Source organism: Chelonoidis abingdonii, chromosome 1, assembly GCF_003597395.2.
Source record: "Chelonoidis abingdonii isolate Lonesome George chromosome 1, CheloAbing_2.0, whole genome shotgun sequence".
In the NCBI taxonomy this organism is placed as follows: Eukaryota; Metazoa; Chordata; order Testudines; family Testudinidae; genus Chelonoidis; species Chelonoidis abingdonii.
In genome coordinates this window covers 3,235,554-3,254,554 of record NC_133769.1, presented here as the reverse complement: position 1 = coordinate 3,254,554, position 19,001 = coordinate 3,235,554, and the positions used below count along the sequence as shown (strand labels likewise).

General features: G+C 42.4%; 1 protein-coding gene across 2 annotated transcripts in view; it reads left to right on the top strand.

The window, feature by feature from the left end:
* LRGUK (leucine rich repeats and guanylate kinase domain containing) overlaps window positions 1-19,001 on the top strand; it is a 75,220-nt gene that overhangs the window by 41,513 nt on the left and 14,706 nt on the right. For both annotated transcript variants that reach the window (XM_032769103.2, XM_075063724.1), the window contains 6 exons: window positions 524-620; window positions 1,784-1,897; window positions 5,443-5,644; window positions 6,821-6,934; window positions 11,632-11,789; window positions 14,981-15,069. In XM_032769103.2, coding sequence (XP_032624994.2) covers window positions 524-620; window positions 1,784-1,897; window positions 5,443-5,644; window positions 6,821-6,934; window positions 11,632-11,789; window positions 14,981-15,069 — 774 coding nt within the window. The remainder of the gene's footprint in view (window positions 1-523; window positions 621-1,783; window positions 1,898-5,442; window positions 5,645-6,820; window positions 6,935-11,631; window positions 11,790-14,980; window positions 15,070-19,001) is intronic.

Here is a 19,001-nt window from a genome sequence, read left to right as displayed (position 1 = left end):
TATATTATAGAAAGAGACCTTCTAAAAACATTAAAATGTATTACTGGCATGCAAAACCTTAAATTAGAGTGAATAAACGAAGACTCGGCACACAACTTCTGAAAGGTTGCCAACCCCTGATCTACTTCTATAAATTGCTCAACCTGCCTCCCACCATCCCTTCCTATATCTAAGATTCCTATCTATCAGCCAGGAGTCAACATAGCCAAGGGCTGAACGGGGGAGGATGAATTTATCACTTCCCCACTTAACGGTGCTGTGACAGCTTCCACTCAGACCGTCCTGTGTGTTTGGATTTATAGCCTAAATGTAATGTTGTATTAATACATTTTTTTTGCATTTATAGGTTAGTCTTTCAAATGTGCAGCATTAGTGGTATGATTTGCACCTCTTTATAGTCCTCATATTTCTTCTCTGTTTAAAATAAAATGATTTCTAGTGCTCTTCCCTCCTTCTCTTTCACTACCAGCTTTTTAAATGATTGAAAACTGGTGGTTCCTTTAACATACCATATATCTTCCAGCCCCTGTCACACCACAAGGGCATCTTACTTCGGAGAAGACAACAGACTTGATTACTACTTCATTTCTCAGGAGGTGTTTGACAATATGTTGAACATGGTAAGAATTGGACTTGTGCCTTAGAAGGCCTAATCCTGTAGTATTAGTGAGTTCACTGCATCTCCCTTAAACAAAAAAGTCTCTAAAGGCCTGATTTCAGAAAAAATGAGATGTGTGCATGATTACATGGCAAGTATGCATGTCTAGTAAGCACAGTTGCATGTGCGAATCAGGTATTTATTTGTGCAAATCATCAGCTAGACTGTGTCTTACTATGTTTAGCTACAGTACCTTTTACTATGGGGCACATAGATCAGTTGGAGTCTTTAAGTACTATTGTAATATTAATAAATAATATGTCATTTGCATATGTGAATACTGTGGGGGGGGGCGTGGGGAGGATAGGAATGCTAGAAAGCCAAAAGGAGGCTTGTGGATAGGGTCCTGCCATGTTTCTCAGTGTTCTAGGAGTCCCATGGGGAGCACAGAATTTAAAGGGAAGCAGATTGAGCCAGGCATTGTACCTGCCTCTCTTCTCTCTATAGACAGAATGTCTCCAGCTACAGGTGTGTATTTGTACTCCCCATGCAATTTGGGCTCAAAAAGCCCAATGATAGTACTTTATTGGTAGATACACAAGGCTTACACATTCATAAGCCATTGAGCTGATGTTTAGTTTTTACCTCTCAATGACAGTGTGGTTTTAATTTCCAAAGAATATCTTTGGACATACACTACTGGGCACCAAAGTTTTATTTGTCAAGTTTCACTGTTGAAATTTACTTCCGAAGTATATGTTCTCCTTGCAGGTTCGCTTTGTATATCCACTTTTCCCTTTGGTATCTTCTCTTTTATCCTGTGCTGCCATTCGTTCTGATGCTTTGTCAAAGGAAGATGCCCCTTGCTTTAGATCTTGTGCTTCTTTGCGGGGTGAATGAATAACCAATGTAAAGTTGTAACCTGTCAGCTGCTTGTTTTCAATGAGCTGATGTTTCATTATTCACAAACAATGTACAAGCCTGCACCCTTGAGGCCTATTCTTTGCTGCTCTCTGCAAGTTTTACACTCCAGGTGGCCTTGTTATCACTGATGATTTAGGCTCTGTGGAGCTGTATACTAATGGTAACCAAGTCTAGAACAATCATTTTTACTGTGCTTCTTTAGGAAAGTTGTTTTCATTACAGTCTTTCCATTGTCATGACACATCATCATTTTAATTTCAGGGGAAATTTATTGCAACCTATAAATACAGCAGCCACTACTATGGATTAGGAAGAGATACTGTAGAATCCATTGCCAGAGAGGGACTGGCAAGCTGTGTTCATTTGGAAATAGAGGTAGGCATTACTATTACTTAACCGTTATAACATCATCAAAAAACAAAACATGGAATGTCCATTATCAGTCCAAAAGAATAACATTGTCCTTTGTAGTTTTGCTCTAATTAAATAATTCTCATTATGACAATTCCTCTCATGTGAGAGGAAGGATGACCCAGTGGTCAGAGCACTAAGGTAGGACTTGGGAGACCCACATTCAGTTTCCTGCTCTTCTACAGACTTCCTATGTGACCTTGGACAGGTTACTAGACCTGGATGCACAAAAGAAGTTAGACGTTGGTAAGTTGAGCATCAACCCCCCTCAACTTTTGGGAGTCTAGAAAATCATAGAAACACACTGCGATTCACAAACCCTGAGTTAAGTGCCTAGGCTCCCCATACAATGAATGGGGAGAGATGGGGCCTTAGAATGCTATTCACAAAAGCTAGCATGCCAGGCAGGGAGACACCTAAGCTAACCAGAGGAAGATGACCAGAGGGATGTGTGCTAAGTCACTCAAGGAGATAGGTGTCTAAGTTCAGGCTGCAGGGAGGTGCCATCTCTGCTAGCAAGTCACAGCTGGAATACCCATCCCTTATAACTTGTAGCCCAATGGCTGGAGTACTTATGTGGGAGATGTCTGGTTCAAGTACTTCTGTCACCTGGGAGGGAGAAGGGATTCGAACTGAGATCCACCACCTCTGGGGTAAATGCTGTAATCATTGTGCTATAGGATAGTCTGTTATGGGGCTCCCTCAATCTCTCTTGTTGAAGCTTTTCCACTGTGAATAAATAACTAAAGAATCATTTGAGTAGGTTGAGTGGAGCCTGGGTGAGTGCTCTAATCACTGAGCTATAGAGTCATTCTCATGCTTGTGCTCCCTCACTCTCTCTCTGGCCCACATGACTCTTTAATTATTGCTCCACAGTGGAATAGCTTCAACAGGAGAGATTGAGGGAGCCCCACAACAGAATAGCTCATAACTCAGTGGTTAGAGCTCTCACCTGAGAGCTGGTAGATCTCAGTTCAAATCCCTTCATCCTCTCAGGTGGAGGAAGGACTTGAACCTCTCCCACATCCCCGGTGAGTACCCTAAGCACTCAGAAAAAAGTTATGCCCTGTGTGAATTTGCCTGAGGGGCCCAATTTGGTAGGCTGCCTTTGAGCACACCTACCGGATCAGGCCCCGCCTGTGGTTAGGCAGCCAAACATCTTCTTCCTTCTGCTGGTTTGTAGATTGCTGTGGGACTTGGGGGCCCAGCGGGAGGCAGCAGTGTGCATGCACAGAGACAGAAATATTGGTGCCTAAGGACGTTGTATTGCAAATACATAGGTGCCGAGTAAGTTTAGGTGCCTACAAAATTCAGCGGGAGTAGTTTATGTGCATTATTATTAATCATTTATATATTGCCAGAAGTGTACAGGACACTGTGTAGCAATAGTTCTGTATCAAAGGGCCAACAATTAAATGGTCTGATCTTGCAATCTGAGTGCCTATTTTGAGGTATTAGCATACTCAGCTCCCATTGACTTCAACAGGATGCTCAGCTTCTCACAGGCTAGGACCGTAAATTCACAAGTGAAGACAAACTGGACATGATACAGTGGGATGTGCCTCATATAGCATGAATGCCTCTCAAAATAGGTGCATTACTAAATGATGGAGGTGTTAGGGCTTGTATATGAATCGGGAAGTTACTGTGGCTTTATTGGATATTATCAACAGCAATATCATGGACAGCTAGTTAAGCAATGCCTCTGGTGCCAGACTTTTAAAGCGTGTTATAATTATGCAGCAATCTGCATTGCTGTGGATTCTACCTGTTGATGACAAACCATAATGGTGAGTTATGCATCTGAAACAGAAAGGCTTCAAGTTCATTATCATCTCTTAAACCCCTAACAAAAGTGATTCATGCCTATTAAAAGAACATTTTAATTATGGTTCATGAGCTGAGGCTAAAAATTTGGGCCATTTAATTCCCTTTAATCTACCACTGTTAGGTGGTAGAATTTGTCCCCTTTCTAGTAACTACATTTCAGTTCCTGTTGCATTCTGCAACACAGTGAGCAACACTACACATGTTCCAGGGCACTTCCAGGACCCATCCCTTGTTGACATGGCCGTTGGTGCATAGTTACCCCTTTTGAGCATAAAGTTGCATGGCTGCATGTGCACGTTAGGCATACAATTTAAGTTTCAATCCTATTTTTCAGATACATCTTCAGTTTTAAGTTTCTGTTGCCCTCCACATAGACTCCATCCCCATGCCTCATTTCACTGATGTCACGTTTTTGTTTTTTGATTTGTTTTACACTAGAAGGCACATTTTGTTGCTTTTGTAGACAGAGCTTATTGCAAACACCAGGGGTTCCTTGCATCTCTTTATTCCCACCACCTTGTGTGTCACTCTCTGATCCATTTTTATTTGTAAGTAAGGCCAGGTCTACACTAGATGCTTACTTCGGTATAAGTAGGTCACTTGGGTGTGTGAAAAAGCCACACTCTTGAGCAACGTACTTATATCGACCTTAACCCAGCGGTATGTTGGCTGGGTTATGCAAATTATAATGTTGTCGGGAGAGAGTGTCTTCAGCAGAAGCACTGCAACTGTGCAGCGACATCGGTGCAGCTGCGCCAATCCAAGCTTGTAGTGTAGACCTGCGCTAAGTTGTAGGTATGTAAGACCCTCATCTCACAAATACTTTGGTACTTGAACAGTATCATTGAAGTCAGTAGGACTGTTCTCATGCTTGAAGTTAAGCATGTTCATGTTTATAGGATTGGGGGCATAAGGGACTCACTCAGGACTCATTTTTGCTGATTAGGCCCGCCCTAGATTGATTGGGATGGAGCTATATAGCTCTGTCTTCTCTCCTTTGCCTTTGGGGATTTGTATATCACAGATGGTTGTGGGGGAAATTAGGGTGGAGCACCCTATGTGCTACCCAAAGCAGAGGGTTGCAGTTTTGTCCAGCCCTTACATATTAACCTTCCTCTCCTCACCATTATACAGCCACATATGCAGAATTTAGTCTTAAACACAGAAGCCAGTTGATCTGTTCCAAGTGCTTTAGGATCTTCTATAAATGCCACATGCTGTACTGTATTTTTTAGTTCTTTATGTTATTCAGGTATGTTTAGTGCAGATGTAGATGTCCCCCTTTCTCGGAATCTCGTGGTTTGGTATAAGGGATCCTGTCAGAAATTCAAAATCAGTTCACTTACCATCATAAACCCACTGTAGTTTAATAAACCCTCATTCTCCGAAAGTTATCAGGCTGCTCAGCATTAGTTAGAAAAACATTCTGATTGAGAAGCAGATTCTGATGAGTTAGAAAAACATTCTGATTGAGAAGAAGATTCTGATGTTGTTTACTGTAAAAATGAAAAGGCCAAATTCATTGGTGGTGTAAATTGGTCAGAAAATGGTTGTAAGAAATACAGTAGTATGACTTCTGACATGCAAAATAAGGGGAAGAAAGGATAGGGCCTAACAGGAAGAAGTCACTGAGTTTCAGGACTAAAACATTTTTGGGTGCTTTCTGTCTAATTTTAAAGGGTGTGCAAAGTTTGAAAAATACCTACTTTGAACCTCGATATATCCTGTTAGTACCAATGAACAAAGAAAAATATGAGGGACATCTGCGGAGAAAGGGGCTGTTTAGCAGGCCAGAGATTGAAACTGCAGTCTCCAGAGTGGACATGTATGTCAAAATAAATCAGGATTTTCCAGGATACTTTGATGCAGTAATTAACACAGGTGAGTTAATCTCTTTTGTACCAAGAATCTGATTACCCAGGGTGATGGCAACGGATGCCCCAAAACTGCCATGCAGATAAAGTCGTTTCTGAAACAAAAACTAGGGAAGGCAAATTGATGCTAAAAGTAGCTGGTTTGAGTCTGGGGACATAAAGAACTGCAGATTTGTATCTTTGTCACCTCAAGATTGAATTACTGCATTATGCGCTAGCTACATCTTAAATCCATCAAGAAACTGAACCTGGTGTAGAATTCAGCTGCACATTTGTTAAGCAGTGTCTCTCGTGAGGCTGTTACACTGAAGCTTCATGATCTGCCCTAAGACCCAGATCCTAAAGATCTGGGCCTAATGGTCTGTTGGTTTCTGAATGGAGTTCAGTGTATTTTCGTCCTGTTAGGCCCTAAATGGCCCAAGACATGGCTGCCTTTTACCCTGTGCCATACTGCCACCGTTGAGGTCCACAGGGGCATAAAGAGAGCAGCAGCTGCAAGGGCCTTCTCTGTGAGGACCCTTCTACTTTGAAACTTGATCACCTCCTTGAAGTAAAATAATTGAATCTGTTGATCTTTGTGGTATTGTGAAACAAATGTTTTCTCCCTGTTGTTTAGGGAGTGAGGGAACATCATGAGGGAGGGTAGCAAGTGGTAGGACAGAGGATTGTTCCTAGTTTTTTTTTTTTTTTTTGACTGGCCATTGCTGGGGTAGATTTGGGTCTAGGGTTTAGATGAAATTGCTGGCCTTGTGAATTATCACAATTATATTTTTAATTATTGTCAAGGGCACCTGAAGCCAGGGATAGGGAGCCTTACATTTTTTATTCTAAAACGGAAGAAATAAAAGTCAATAAATAAAATCAGATTGAGGAGGAGAACATTTAATCTGACTTATAGGAATTTAGAATGTAGCTGAGTTTAGGAAAAGCTTCTTCACGGTAGTAGGCTGTGGATGATTCACCTCATCACTTGAGGAAAATTTACAGATAGATTGGGAATACATTTAACAGAGAATGTATTGTGGAGAACAAGCCCAAACTGGTAGGGAGGTAGGCTGGGTGAACTAACAGGACATTTTCATCTCTGACTTCTGCGATGTTATAATTTCATGCTGGTGCAAGGCTGTTCTTTTATCATACATCCTTTGCCTTCCTCCTTGAAATGTGCATCTGTTTCCTGTAGATGATTACGATGAGGCATACACACAGCTGAGTCTCCTCATAAAGGAATACCTAGGTATGATACAGACTTCAGATTTGGACAGCAGTTGGGTCTTGGACGACAAAGCATTCACAGGTACTGTACATGACTTTCCAACTGTGCCTGCCAGTCAGGAACTAACACCAACTTTATTAGGAGAGTGTTACTAATTGTTGTCAGATGCCTACTGGTATGGAGCTCTGCTCTCTTCAATGTTGATATCACTCGGCTGCGTGCGTGTGTTCCCTCTGTGTGCTGTTCCAGCTCTGCACAGATAGCTAACACAGCAGATCTCGAGAAAACCCCCAGTGACTACAGAGTCTAGTAAGGTACGAAGGCACGTCGGCCAGATTTATTGTCAAACAAAGCACAATGATAGTTCCCCCTAGATTTTTACTCTAGTGCAGGGCATACTACTGATATGTGCCCCCTGGCAATGGACTCAGCTCAGTCAGTGGCGGGACTTTCCACTGCCCCCTCGGCTGGACAAAGACACCGCCCCAGGGATGCATTCTTATACACAGGTACAAACAAGTTGCACATCACTCCTGACGTATTGAGGTGCAGCCCCTCTACGCAGTAAGGTGCCACCTCTCACCTTGTACATGTTGGTTTGAACAAAACAACTCTATCCATCATATTACCCTTTTGCCCCTGTCACTGGAGTGGGTTATCCTGTTCCTTGTTATCTGTGGAATGTTCCAGTATAGAGTGTTCTGGTACTGTGTTTATGCTTCAGTACACTATGTGGATATATGTTTATGCAACATCAGCCCTTTTCTTGCCAGCTTCTGTGAGCAGGGCCTGCCTCTGGCTCACAGCTTAACTTTGCTTTATGTTAGCAAAGTCTTGACCATTACTTTAGTTCAGGCCTCAGGCCTCAAACCAGGCCTCTGATACCAAGGTTTATATCTCAGGGCCTCCTCTTACTACACTAATTACTTGTCAATTATAAACCTTAGTGCTCTATCTGTGAGAGAGGTGGCCTCCGTGATTACTGGCCTGTGAAAACTGCAGGCCTCCTACTGAGTCATGTGCCTCCCTGATTGCCCCTCTCCTAGGAACTGAGTCTGTGATGCTGCTTCTTCCAGTTATTTACAGTTACTTTATATGGCAACTGACTTGGGAGAACAGTGTTGGGAAGAGCGCATTATGTGACCCTAATGTTATATGGAGGCAGGTTACTCTCTAGCTGATAGACATCCACTCTTCAGGGAAGGTTTTTAAGAGAGATTCACAATACAAAATGTCGCCTTGGCTGACATCTTTGTGCCTATCAGACTAATGAGAAAAAAGAAGTGGGGCTGTGAGGCTGAACACTTATATTCCTCCTCGCCTCAGGGTGATCAGAGATATGAATGAGGTCTCTCCAAATCAGGATCACTCTTGCCATTGGTCAATCACCCCAGCCTCCTTTTAACAGTAATTCTTTACTGCTGAGTTAGCCTAGGTGATTGACACCTGGGTTAACCTAGCCTGGGTACAGCCACACTTCACAGTCACATCTGAGTTACTTTGTCCCCAGTGGTGCTGCATGCCTGTATGTGTGTCACTAGAGCTTTGGGGGCATATCCCATGATTCTTTGTGCTGCAGTAAACTAAGTCTCTTTAGGAGTCTTTCCCAGTGAATTGTGGGAGAACTTGCCTATCGTTTTGGACACATGGGTGAATTGTGGGAAGGCACTGCAGGACTATCAGCACTTGAGTGATTTAGCCCGTATTCTCACTGCAAAGTGGGTGGCATACCAGCCTGAGTGCAAGGGGAACCCAGGCTCTCACCCATACCTGCAGCTGGGCCAGCTAGCTCAGGTGTAAAGCACCACTAAATTCAGACTTATGGACAAGAGGAGACTTAGAGGAGACACCTGAGCTACCTCTGTGGTGAAGACCCTTAATGGTGAGACATGCTTCTCCCTAATGCCAAGTAAGTTATTAAAGAAATCCATCCTTATTCTGGCCCTAGATTCCATTCTGTCTCCTCTATTTGGACTATACACTTCTGTAGCTAATAGAGCCCCCAGTGGGAATGAGGAAGGGGAGACAGAGAGTTTCTTGACAGGATTTGCATAATAAAAGAAGTCAAGAAACTTGTTTATGATAGCTCGTTTCTCCAAGAGCTTCCACAGTGCACAGGTTGTTTTAGATACAGTGCTGAAGGAGGGTGACTGTTTTCCTAAATAGGGGAAGAGCCAGTTGTCATGACCTTCTGCATGGCTCGCAAGGCTGCAGGTAGAAGAATCTGAAGAGCGCGTAAGACTGGCACAAAAACGTTAATGAAAAAGTGTAAAATTTATTACTTTTTCATGTCAAGTGGTTTCATATCCTGAAAAAATTAATAAATGTTCATTTATCTGCGGGGAATGAAAAGCCTCAACATGGATTGTAACGTATAGATACTACCATGACAGGTAGCTTTCTAAAGAAACCAATAAATGTTATCTAAATCTGGACTGTCTTAATTTCCACTTCTAGCAGTGCCAGTGTTTGTTTGAAGTTAGAGAAGACTTGTGGGGCTGACTGGATTTTGGAGAAGCAGGTTACCGTGTATGCTGTATCTTGTTCTTGCAATCCTGCTCTTAGTTATTTTCTGCTAAAACACTAGGGGAGGTGTTCTCAAACTTCATTGCACTGTGATCCCTTTCTGACAACAAACATTACTACATGACCCCAGGAAGGGGAACAGAAGCCTGAGCCTGCCCGAGCCCCACTGCCACCCCGGGTGGGGTGGGGGTCAAAGCTGAAGCCTAATGGCTTCAGCCCCAGGCAGGGGGCTGGTAACCTGAGCCCCACCGCCGACGGCTGAAGCACTCAGGCTTAGGCCCCGGGTGGTGGGGCTTGGGCTTCAGCCCTGAGCCCCAGCAAGTCTAAGTTAGCTCTGGTGACCCTATTAAAATGGGATCCCAACCCACAGTTTGAAAACAGCTGCACTAGGGCCTTTCTGGCACAGTAGGGAGAGCAAAGTGGAAGGATTACGGACAGAAGAGATTCTTATCTAATTATAATATGTTCTATCTAAAGCATCTGACATTCCTTTAACAACATCTTAATATTCTTTCACATTTTGGAATTGTGTCAATTTATACTTTGTAGCTAGCCACAGGAATTCCATTAATAGTACCGGGTTTTGGTAATTTTGCTCTCCATAAAGTAACTTTTAAATTGACTATGCATCGTTAAATTCACTTCGAGCTTCATTTATAGGAGTTTAAATAAATTTAACTATCTTAGTTCTGGAGACAGTGTCTCTTCTTATGGACTGTCTGAAATAATTGATTTTAAAGAATTTGCCTAAAGGTTGACTTTATTATGGACATTTTTAGTAAGAGAGTAGAAGGGAGAAGATTGGTTCTGTGATATTATGATAGGTTGTTAATTCTTTTTTTAATGAGCTGCCATTTGAGATCTTTTGTTCATGTACAGAGTAAAGACACTGGGAGAGAATCGATAAGCTCTTCTTTTGAAACACTTTTTATAGAAGAAATTACCATACTAGCTAGCATAATGATAATGCTTTGCGTGTACATAGCAGTTTTCATCCAAGCTTTTGGTGCTTTATAACTATTAAGTAAGCTTCACAACACTGGATAGTAATACATACTTCACAACATTTCACAGATGGGACACGGGGGCTGTAGCTGATTATCAGTGGTGCTGAGCACTCAGAATTCCCACTGAAGTAGGTTTGAGTGGTGGATGCTCAGCATGTCTGAAAATCAGGCTCAGTAAGTCATTTGCCGCACCTGGAATAGAACTCAGGAGCCCATAACTCCCCTGTTCTAATCACTAGAAATTCCAGTATCTGCATATCAGCAACTTGAGCTGGCGGGGCTGAAGGACATTTGGGGAAAGTTGGCATTTATTTATTACATAATTACAGAACCAAACACACACAAAATATATGTGTGTGTAAGACTGTATGTGTTTGATTGTCTCCCTCTCCTCCACCCTTCATTTATTACTCTTCTCTTTAGACTGTTGGTACTTTGAGAGAGTTACTTTTGTACAGCAGCTACTACAGTGGGGCCTTTCTCCTGGCTGGGTTTTCTAACCACTCCTGTAATATACATGTTAGTTTCCTTTATATTTTAAATTGATATTTAAGGGTAATTGGTTAGATAAACTGAAGCCCAGCCTCCTTATTTGTGGCTGTAGTTTTGCACCCTTGAATTATGCTTGAAAAATAGTGTGTTAGTTGCATCTCCAGCTATCTGATTTAGTTGCATTTCTGACTACCTGTAAATCCAGTAGAGATGCAAGTACTTACATTTGCACCCAGACGTGAACTGTGTGCACAAAAATTCAGATGCAAATGATTCTGACAGAAGGAAGGGCAAGCGATTCAAATTCCCTGGCTGTGAGGTAGCTCAAACATAGCCTCTAAACAGCTGACTAGTGGTAACAATGTTTAATGGCTAGCAGCTCAGGAAAATAAAATTAAGCAAAGCAACATGCCGTACTCCGTCAGTGGTTTCTGTTTTGAGTATTTTTGAGACCCTACACTTCCCTGGGTATCTTGAGGGTGAATTGGTTAATATTTGTGAAGTGCTTTACAGATTACAAAAAGTGCTATGTATTTTTATTCCATTCCTTGGGATCTGTTTCTTAGAACTGAGTATCTTCTTATCTTTTTCACTTTCATTCTTACCATTTGCAAACCCAGAACAGTGCCAAAAGGTACATAGTTATTCTGAAACTGCAGACATGGAGTTTCTCAAACAGGATTTCAACTTCTTGTAAACAGAGTTTACAGTAAGGGTTTTGTTGCAATAAGAACAATACCTGTTCCCTACTAGATTCCAGCTCGCTGCCTTTTGGAGATCACAAAGCTTTAACCAGCGGAGGGACCATTAGAATTGTCCAGCCTTCTGACATCAATGAATTTTCGGACTCTTCAGCCAAAAACTACTCTGCTAGAATCTCAGCCAAACTTGCTGCACAAAAGACACCAGTGGTAAGGGGGAAATGCTCTAATTTTAGCATTATAGAATGCTAAACTATGAGTAGGGTGTTTAAGCTTTGGTCAGTCCCTCCAGCCTCCATATCATTTTTACTGCTGTTCTCTGAACTGCTTCCAGTTTGTCAATATTTTCCCAGTGGTGGAATGCCCAGAATCAAATGTGCCAAAGGCAGCTGAAAGAAAATGGCCTGAGCATCATCAACTGAGGAGGAGATGGGGAAGGGAACCGTGGGCCTAATCTTTTCACACCAGCTTTACACTAGAGCAACTTCATTGATTCTGTTGAAGTTACTCCTGATTTATGTGGTGTAAGTTAGATGAGGATCAGCTCCTATATAGTTTTACAAGAATGCATGGAAACAATCCAAATTCAGGATAAATAATGGACGTGCTGCCATGAGATACCAGGAAATTGTCTAACAGGACATCAAGAGCTTTGAACCCGATTCTGCTCCCATTGAAGTCAAAACTCTCATTCACCTGAGTGGCTGCATGCTTGGCATGGTTGCCACCAGAGATTAAATTCAGACATGTTTTGCTGCTGCTTTTTCTTCTTTTTTGACCCAGAGACTCAACAGTGTGCTTAAATTTCAAGCAATCTTGTGCAATCTAAACTTCATTTTTTATAAGTTGTTCCCGAAAGGCAGACTTTAATTCACTCTCCTTGCAGGCAGTGGTGGAGTTGGTGCTGTCAAACAGATATTTCTAATGCTCCTTTTCAATGACAATGCGAGGGGGGAGGGGAAACGGAAGCTTCATAATATTTTCCATTCCAGGGCTATGAAGTCATAATGATGAATGATGGTTTGGGCAGGTCTGGCTTGCTGGATAATTATTGCCACTATCTCTGTATTTATAGCAATCTACACCTGATTCTGATGTCTAGAGTTTTTATTCTGGATGGAGCAGAGAATCAAAAAAACCCACTGCTACCCAAGGCTTAAAAAAAGGCTTTCTATAGTGGGGAGAAAGGTATGACTGTAAAATGGGTGACTCAGACAAAGAGCCCTCCCATCTTTCAGACATCTTAAGCAAAATCCCATGTCTTGTGCCGTGTAGAGTTAAATACGTGTCATTTCATTTAATGTTTATTTCATCAGAATGTATATTAGCTTAAGCTTAAGGAGAAGGCTGTGTTTCTCTCACTTCAGCAGCCTTCTGCCATCATCTGTATCATAGCGATTTATGCCTCTCTCTCTTTATTGCACCTTATGTCGACACTTCACACTTTGTCAAGCCAGGGAGATAAGTGTTTTATGATGAAGGTGGCTATAATTTAGCCCGGCTTTAAGTTCTTCAGTGGCTAAAAGGCTTTCTTTATTAGTTTCCATGTTCATCGCTGCTAATATCTGCCAAACTATTTACTAGACCTTCTAAGTGCCCAATATGTTTGTTCATGTGTATGATGAGGTTCTGTAGGATCGACTGAAGTGTCAATCAGTAAGTGCTCCCAGGTGAAGCACGAGTGCAGCTCTGATAATTTTCAGTGTTAAAGATTGTAAATATGCCTGTTGGGATTTTAAAGTAAAATCCTGTCTAAATTGTTCCAGTTGGAAGTAGAAATGATTCCTTTATTTTTTGCAACAAAAGCATGTGGCATGACTGCTACAACTGCATTCCATGCTTCCTATGTGTAGAATGGCAAAGTGAGAAAGAGCATAAAATAACTAGCACTGGCAATCCAGGAGCAGGGTAAGAGTAAAGACTTGCTGACCAGGAAAAGAACCATCGTTTCCCATGGCCTTTGCAACTGCTGGGTGCAAAACACATTACACCAATGTTGCACATGTAGAAATAACTATACAAGTTGCAAGGCAGTACAGAACCAGGCCCTGCAATCCATACAAAGATCAGAAAGAATTACTTCTTTACGAAGTACATGCTTTGTGTAACAGCTGTCTGAAATCTGTGTTAGGTCTGGACCTAGCTGGAGTAGCAAAAGGGAAGGAATTTACAACAATCTGTGGATGAATAGGTACAACAAGACTCTCTTTCTTGTTCATCCTTTGCCATCTGAAGAGCCATTTCTGGGATGGGAGTCACCGAGAGTCACCAGATAAACTGTGGTGTGGGGTCTTATTGTACCATCGTGATGCCAAACCAGTGTCTAATAATGTCATCACAAGATGACTGTTGGGTTTTTTTGAGCTTTCTCTTGCTTTACCCACACTGGGTGTGTCTGTACTGGGAAGTTATACTGTGCTGCTGCAGCACATGTTAACTAACACACCTGTTAGAACCACAGGACTGGATTCTCCAGTCTGCTAAGGCTACCTTGTGCTAGGTATGCACAGTAACCCGAGAGGGACTGTAGATTTCCAGCAGAGAATTCCCTCGGTGTAGGGGGAATCTCAGCTGGTGTAGAGTGGCAGAGGTGTTGTAGCCACCAATACTTCCCCACCCTTAGAGTGAGCGGACAAGGAAAGCAGCATGTCAGGAGTATGTTGGAAGCAAATTCTCTATACTACATCCTTTGCTGGTGAAAGAAACCTTTTGTGAGCAGCATCAATTAAAGTAGGATTATTCTTGCTTTAATTTATACTGGGGCTGTGAATCAACCAGCTCCCTGCAGTCACCCCTTTCTGCTACATCCTAGCATGGCTCAGATGTAGTGAAGCATCAGGGCTTCATTGTAAACCAGGACCGCCATGTTTAAAACCAGAGGTGACTTTAAAGACAAAAGTTCTGTCTACGCTGAGGGCTGAGTGATATTTAACACCCTGTTAGTTAACATGTTATAACACAATGTGATTTCCCAGTATAGATAAACCTATACACTCAAGAGTCTTAGGCCATGTCTACACTACCATTTTTGTCAGCAAAACTGGTGTTGCTTAGAGGTGTGAAAAAACACCCCCTGAGTAACATGAGTTTCACTGGTATAAGTGGTATTGTGCACAGCACTGTGCTGGCGGGAGAGTTTCTCCGACCAACATACTTACCGCTGCTTATTGGAAGTGGTTTAACTATGTCGATGGGAGAGCTCTCTCCCGTTGGCATAGAGTGGCTACACGAGAGATCTTATAGCGGCACAGCTGCATTGGTACAGCTGGGCCACTGTTAGGTCTCTAGTGTAGACATGGCCTTAGCCAGAGACAGGAATGTCATGGCCATTTGTTACCCTTTTTGAAGGCCTGTATGTACTTGTAAGTTATTGTAATAAGTTGATCATATTTCTTGGTCAGGAAGAAGCATCTTTGCAGAGGCGGCAACGTGCAGCACGTCAGGCGCTGTTGGGGAAGGCTCCTAGTGCATATGCCCAACTGTTTCAAAGGTAATATGGTCATTTGTATGAGTTACGTCCTTTTCAGCCAAATGAAAAATGTCCATCTTGAACTTCTTCCCCATTGCGTCTAAAAGATGAATGACCAGAAACTCTCAAAGATCACAAGTCACATGGCTGACTCTCCTCCTTAAAGGGTTTAAGTCGAACCCTACAGTTAAGCCCTATACATGGAGAGGCGCCCTCTGGCTTGAGAGCTGCAATGGTCTTAAACTAACAGTGTGAGGCCAACCTGCAGTATATCTGGGGCTGTGAATTTATAACACAAACAATGACAAGGCTGCCTAGCCCTCAGTAGGGAGCAGTTGGTGGGGGCAGAGAAGCTGGGGCAGCTGGACTCCACTCCTGGGGGGCGAGAAGCCTCGAGCAACTTCCCCTGGCTCCTGGCAGGGAAGAGAGAAGAGGGGGCAGCCCTCTGGGAGACTATGGGACAGGGTACCCAGTAGGGAGCTGCCAGCAGAATTGAGAGACTGGCCTCTCAGCTCCCCACTCTGTCCCTCTTACGTCGGTGGATGCACACCACTGGTGTATATTAGGTTGACTTACATTTCTAGCATAGACATGCCCTTAGTCCACTGTTCTTTGCTGCCTTTACTTCCCCGTGCCTTGCTCATACTTTGGATTCTGTGTTTGGAGTGAAAATAAGACTTTGTTTTGGCAGAGCTGTCAGATAGGTGAAAGAAACTCCCATCGCCTTCAGTTGGTATTTGCAAGGACATCTGTGCTCAGTGAAAACAAATTGCATGCAGGAGTAGGCAACACTCCGTTCCATATGGTGATGCAAGGAGTGAAGTCAGGAAATGCCGTAAATCTGAACAGTTGAGACTCTGAGAGTTGGACAGTGAGCCCTGAAATCACAGCTATGAGATAGAACAGAGACCTACAGATCATTTAGTCCATGCCAATGGCTAGTGCGTGATTTTCCCTATAGTACGTTTACTAGTCCAATATCCAGTCTAGTTTTAAATGTACCTTGAGATCGGCCTTTCATCGTAGAAGGCTCTTCCACAGATTAATACATCTCCCTCAGGAAGATTATTGTGATATCTACCCTAAATTATCGCTATCTCAGTTTCATCCCATTGCTCCTAGTTATACCCCTTGTACCACTCAAAATAATTCCTCTTCATTTTTTTTATGCAATTTAGAAAATTAGATTGTTACCATGTCTCCACTTTCTATTAGTCAGCAATTAGCCAAACTACATATAGTTACATCTTTTCATCTTTCCTCATAAGTCGGTTCCTCTAGCACCCTGGTAAATGGTGGTGGTGTGCTCTTTTATTTCCTCCAATCTGTTAACATCTGGTAATTAGGTGCCAGAATTGACCACAATATTCCAGGTGCAGCGGCAACAAGGGGTAGCAAAGAAGACACAATTACCTTTGGTCTCTGGGACATGATACCTCTTTGCCACTGCATATGCAGCTCAAAATTGCATTGGCCTTTTGCAGTCATTTTGTGTGACAAACCCAGGTCTGACTTCCTGATCATTGTCATCTCTAGGTTTCTTTCTGCATGCTGTTTCCTAGGTTTCTCCTTTCCGTGGAGTATCTGTCTGTGACTTAGATTATTTTTTCCCAATGTGTATTTATTTGAACATTTTTTCTGTTTCTGCTTGGTTTCAGAAGTAGAGTACAAATCACATCTCTCTGAAATTTGATTATAAAAATTTCTCTTGACATCCATCATTTTTATCGTGCCAGCTGTGTTCTTGTACATTGTCTGCTTTCATTTAAAATACAATATACCCATTCAGGGAAAATGTTTCTTAATCTCAAAGTTTAGTGACCATGGGAGTGAGCTTCTTACTGTACTCTGTCAAGCAAAAGAGAATTACTGTTTGCATAGGACTTAGACGAACGCTATCCCTTTTACTGGCAGTGTAGCTGAACTGACTGAGAGAATGCTGATCCTAGAATTGTGCTGACATAACTAAAGATCCTAATAGACAAAGAAAGGAAGAGCCTCAAAAAAGCTATATTAACTCCAAGCTCCATTGGAAATGGAAAGTGGAAAACCACTGTTTGCCACAATGGATGAACTTAGTAGGGAAAGAAACTTTGTTCCATTGAAGGCATTGTAAATAATTTGGAACAAAATACATTTATAGCTATAATAAAATACCTGACTGTTTTTTTAAAAAGCACAACTGCCTAATTGGTAAATATACAGAATATTTGTCATATAGAGATACCAGTGTTTACTGCCTAGCATTTTATACAATGCTATAAACTACTGAATTGGATGTTTTAAGATTTTGGGACATGTCTTTGACCAATGTAAATCAAAAGTATCTCAATTTAAATCAAATAAGTTATACTGGTTTTAAAAATGGTTTAAAGGAAGAATCAGTTCTGTTTTATTCATTGCAACAGCCAAAGGAATAAATACATAAATTTATATTTTTAAATGGAGATTATTTAAAATCTGACTTCCTTATTTTTTGCCTGTAGCTATGTGCAGTTGCAACTGAGGTTATTTTGATGTTTAACTACCTGATACAGTATGTGGGCACAATCGGGTAGTTCAGTGTTTCTCAAACTGGAGTTGCTGCTTGTGTAGGGAAAGCCCCTGGTGGGCCGGGCCTGTTTGTTTACCTGCCCCTTCCTCAGGTCTGGCCGATCATGGCTCCTACTGGCTGCGGTTCGCCGCTGTGGGCCAATGGGGGCTGCTGGAAGTGGCAGCCAGTAAGTCCCTCGACTACGATCCTGGCTGCACCCCAACTCAGAGAATTCACACACTTTGCAGTCTCAGCACTGCTGCCTTCTAGGACGGGGCTTAGTGCTAAGGAGGTATGTTCCATGCATTTTAATATGACATGCCTGATACGCTCTCTTCTGCATGGATAGCTCATGGTCAGGGCATGAGTGTTCCATGCAAGTGGCGATGTGAAAGATTTGGTGGCTTTCCTGTTTGATCATAAGAAGATAAAAATAGCCATACCGGGTCAGACCAAAGGTCCATCTTGCCTAGTATTCGGTCTTCTGACAATGTCCAATGCCAGGTGCCCCAGAAGGAATGAACAGAATAGGTAATCACCAAGTGATCCATCCCCTGTCGTGCATTCCCAGCTTCTGGCAAACAGAGGCTAGGGACACCATCTTTGCCCATCCTGGCTAATAACCATTGATGGACCTACCCTTCATGAATTTATCTAGTTCTTTTTTGAACCCTTTTATAGTCTTGGCCTTCACAACATCCCTCTGGCAAGGAGTTCCACAGGTTAACTGAGAGTTGTGTGAAAAAAATACTTCCTTTTGTTTGCTTTAATCCTGCTGCCTATTAATTTCATTTGGTGGCCCCTAGTTCTTATGTTATGAGAAGGAGTAAATAACACTTCCTTATTTACTTTCTCCACACCAGTCACGATTTTATAGATGTCAATCAAATCTGCCCTTAGTAGTCTCTTTTCTAATTTGAAAAGTCCCAGTCTTATTAATCTCACCTCCTACGGAAGCCATTCTATACCCCTAAATGCCCTTTTCTGAACCTTTTCCAAGTCCAGTATATCTTTTTTGAGATAGGGCGACCATATCTGCAGTATTCAAGATGTGAGCATACCATGGATTTATATAGAGGCAATATGATATTTTCTGTCGTCTTATCTATTGTGACAAAGTTCCTCCTTTACCTTGGTGGGTCCTGCGCTTATTGGCGGATTTGCTCACCTCAGTGATCTTCCCCTCTTGTGGAACCCACAGTCTGGGTCAACTCCTCCTGTGTCTGATCAGGAGTTACGAGGTTTGGGGAAAACCCGGGCCTGCCCTCTACTGCGAGTTCCAGCCCAGGGCCCTGTGGATTGCAGCTGTCCATAGTGCCTCCTTTAAGAGCTGCATGACAGCTACAGCTCCCTGGGCTACTTCCCCATGGCCTCCTCCAAACACCTTCTTTATCCTCACCACAGGACCTTCCTCCTGGTG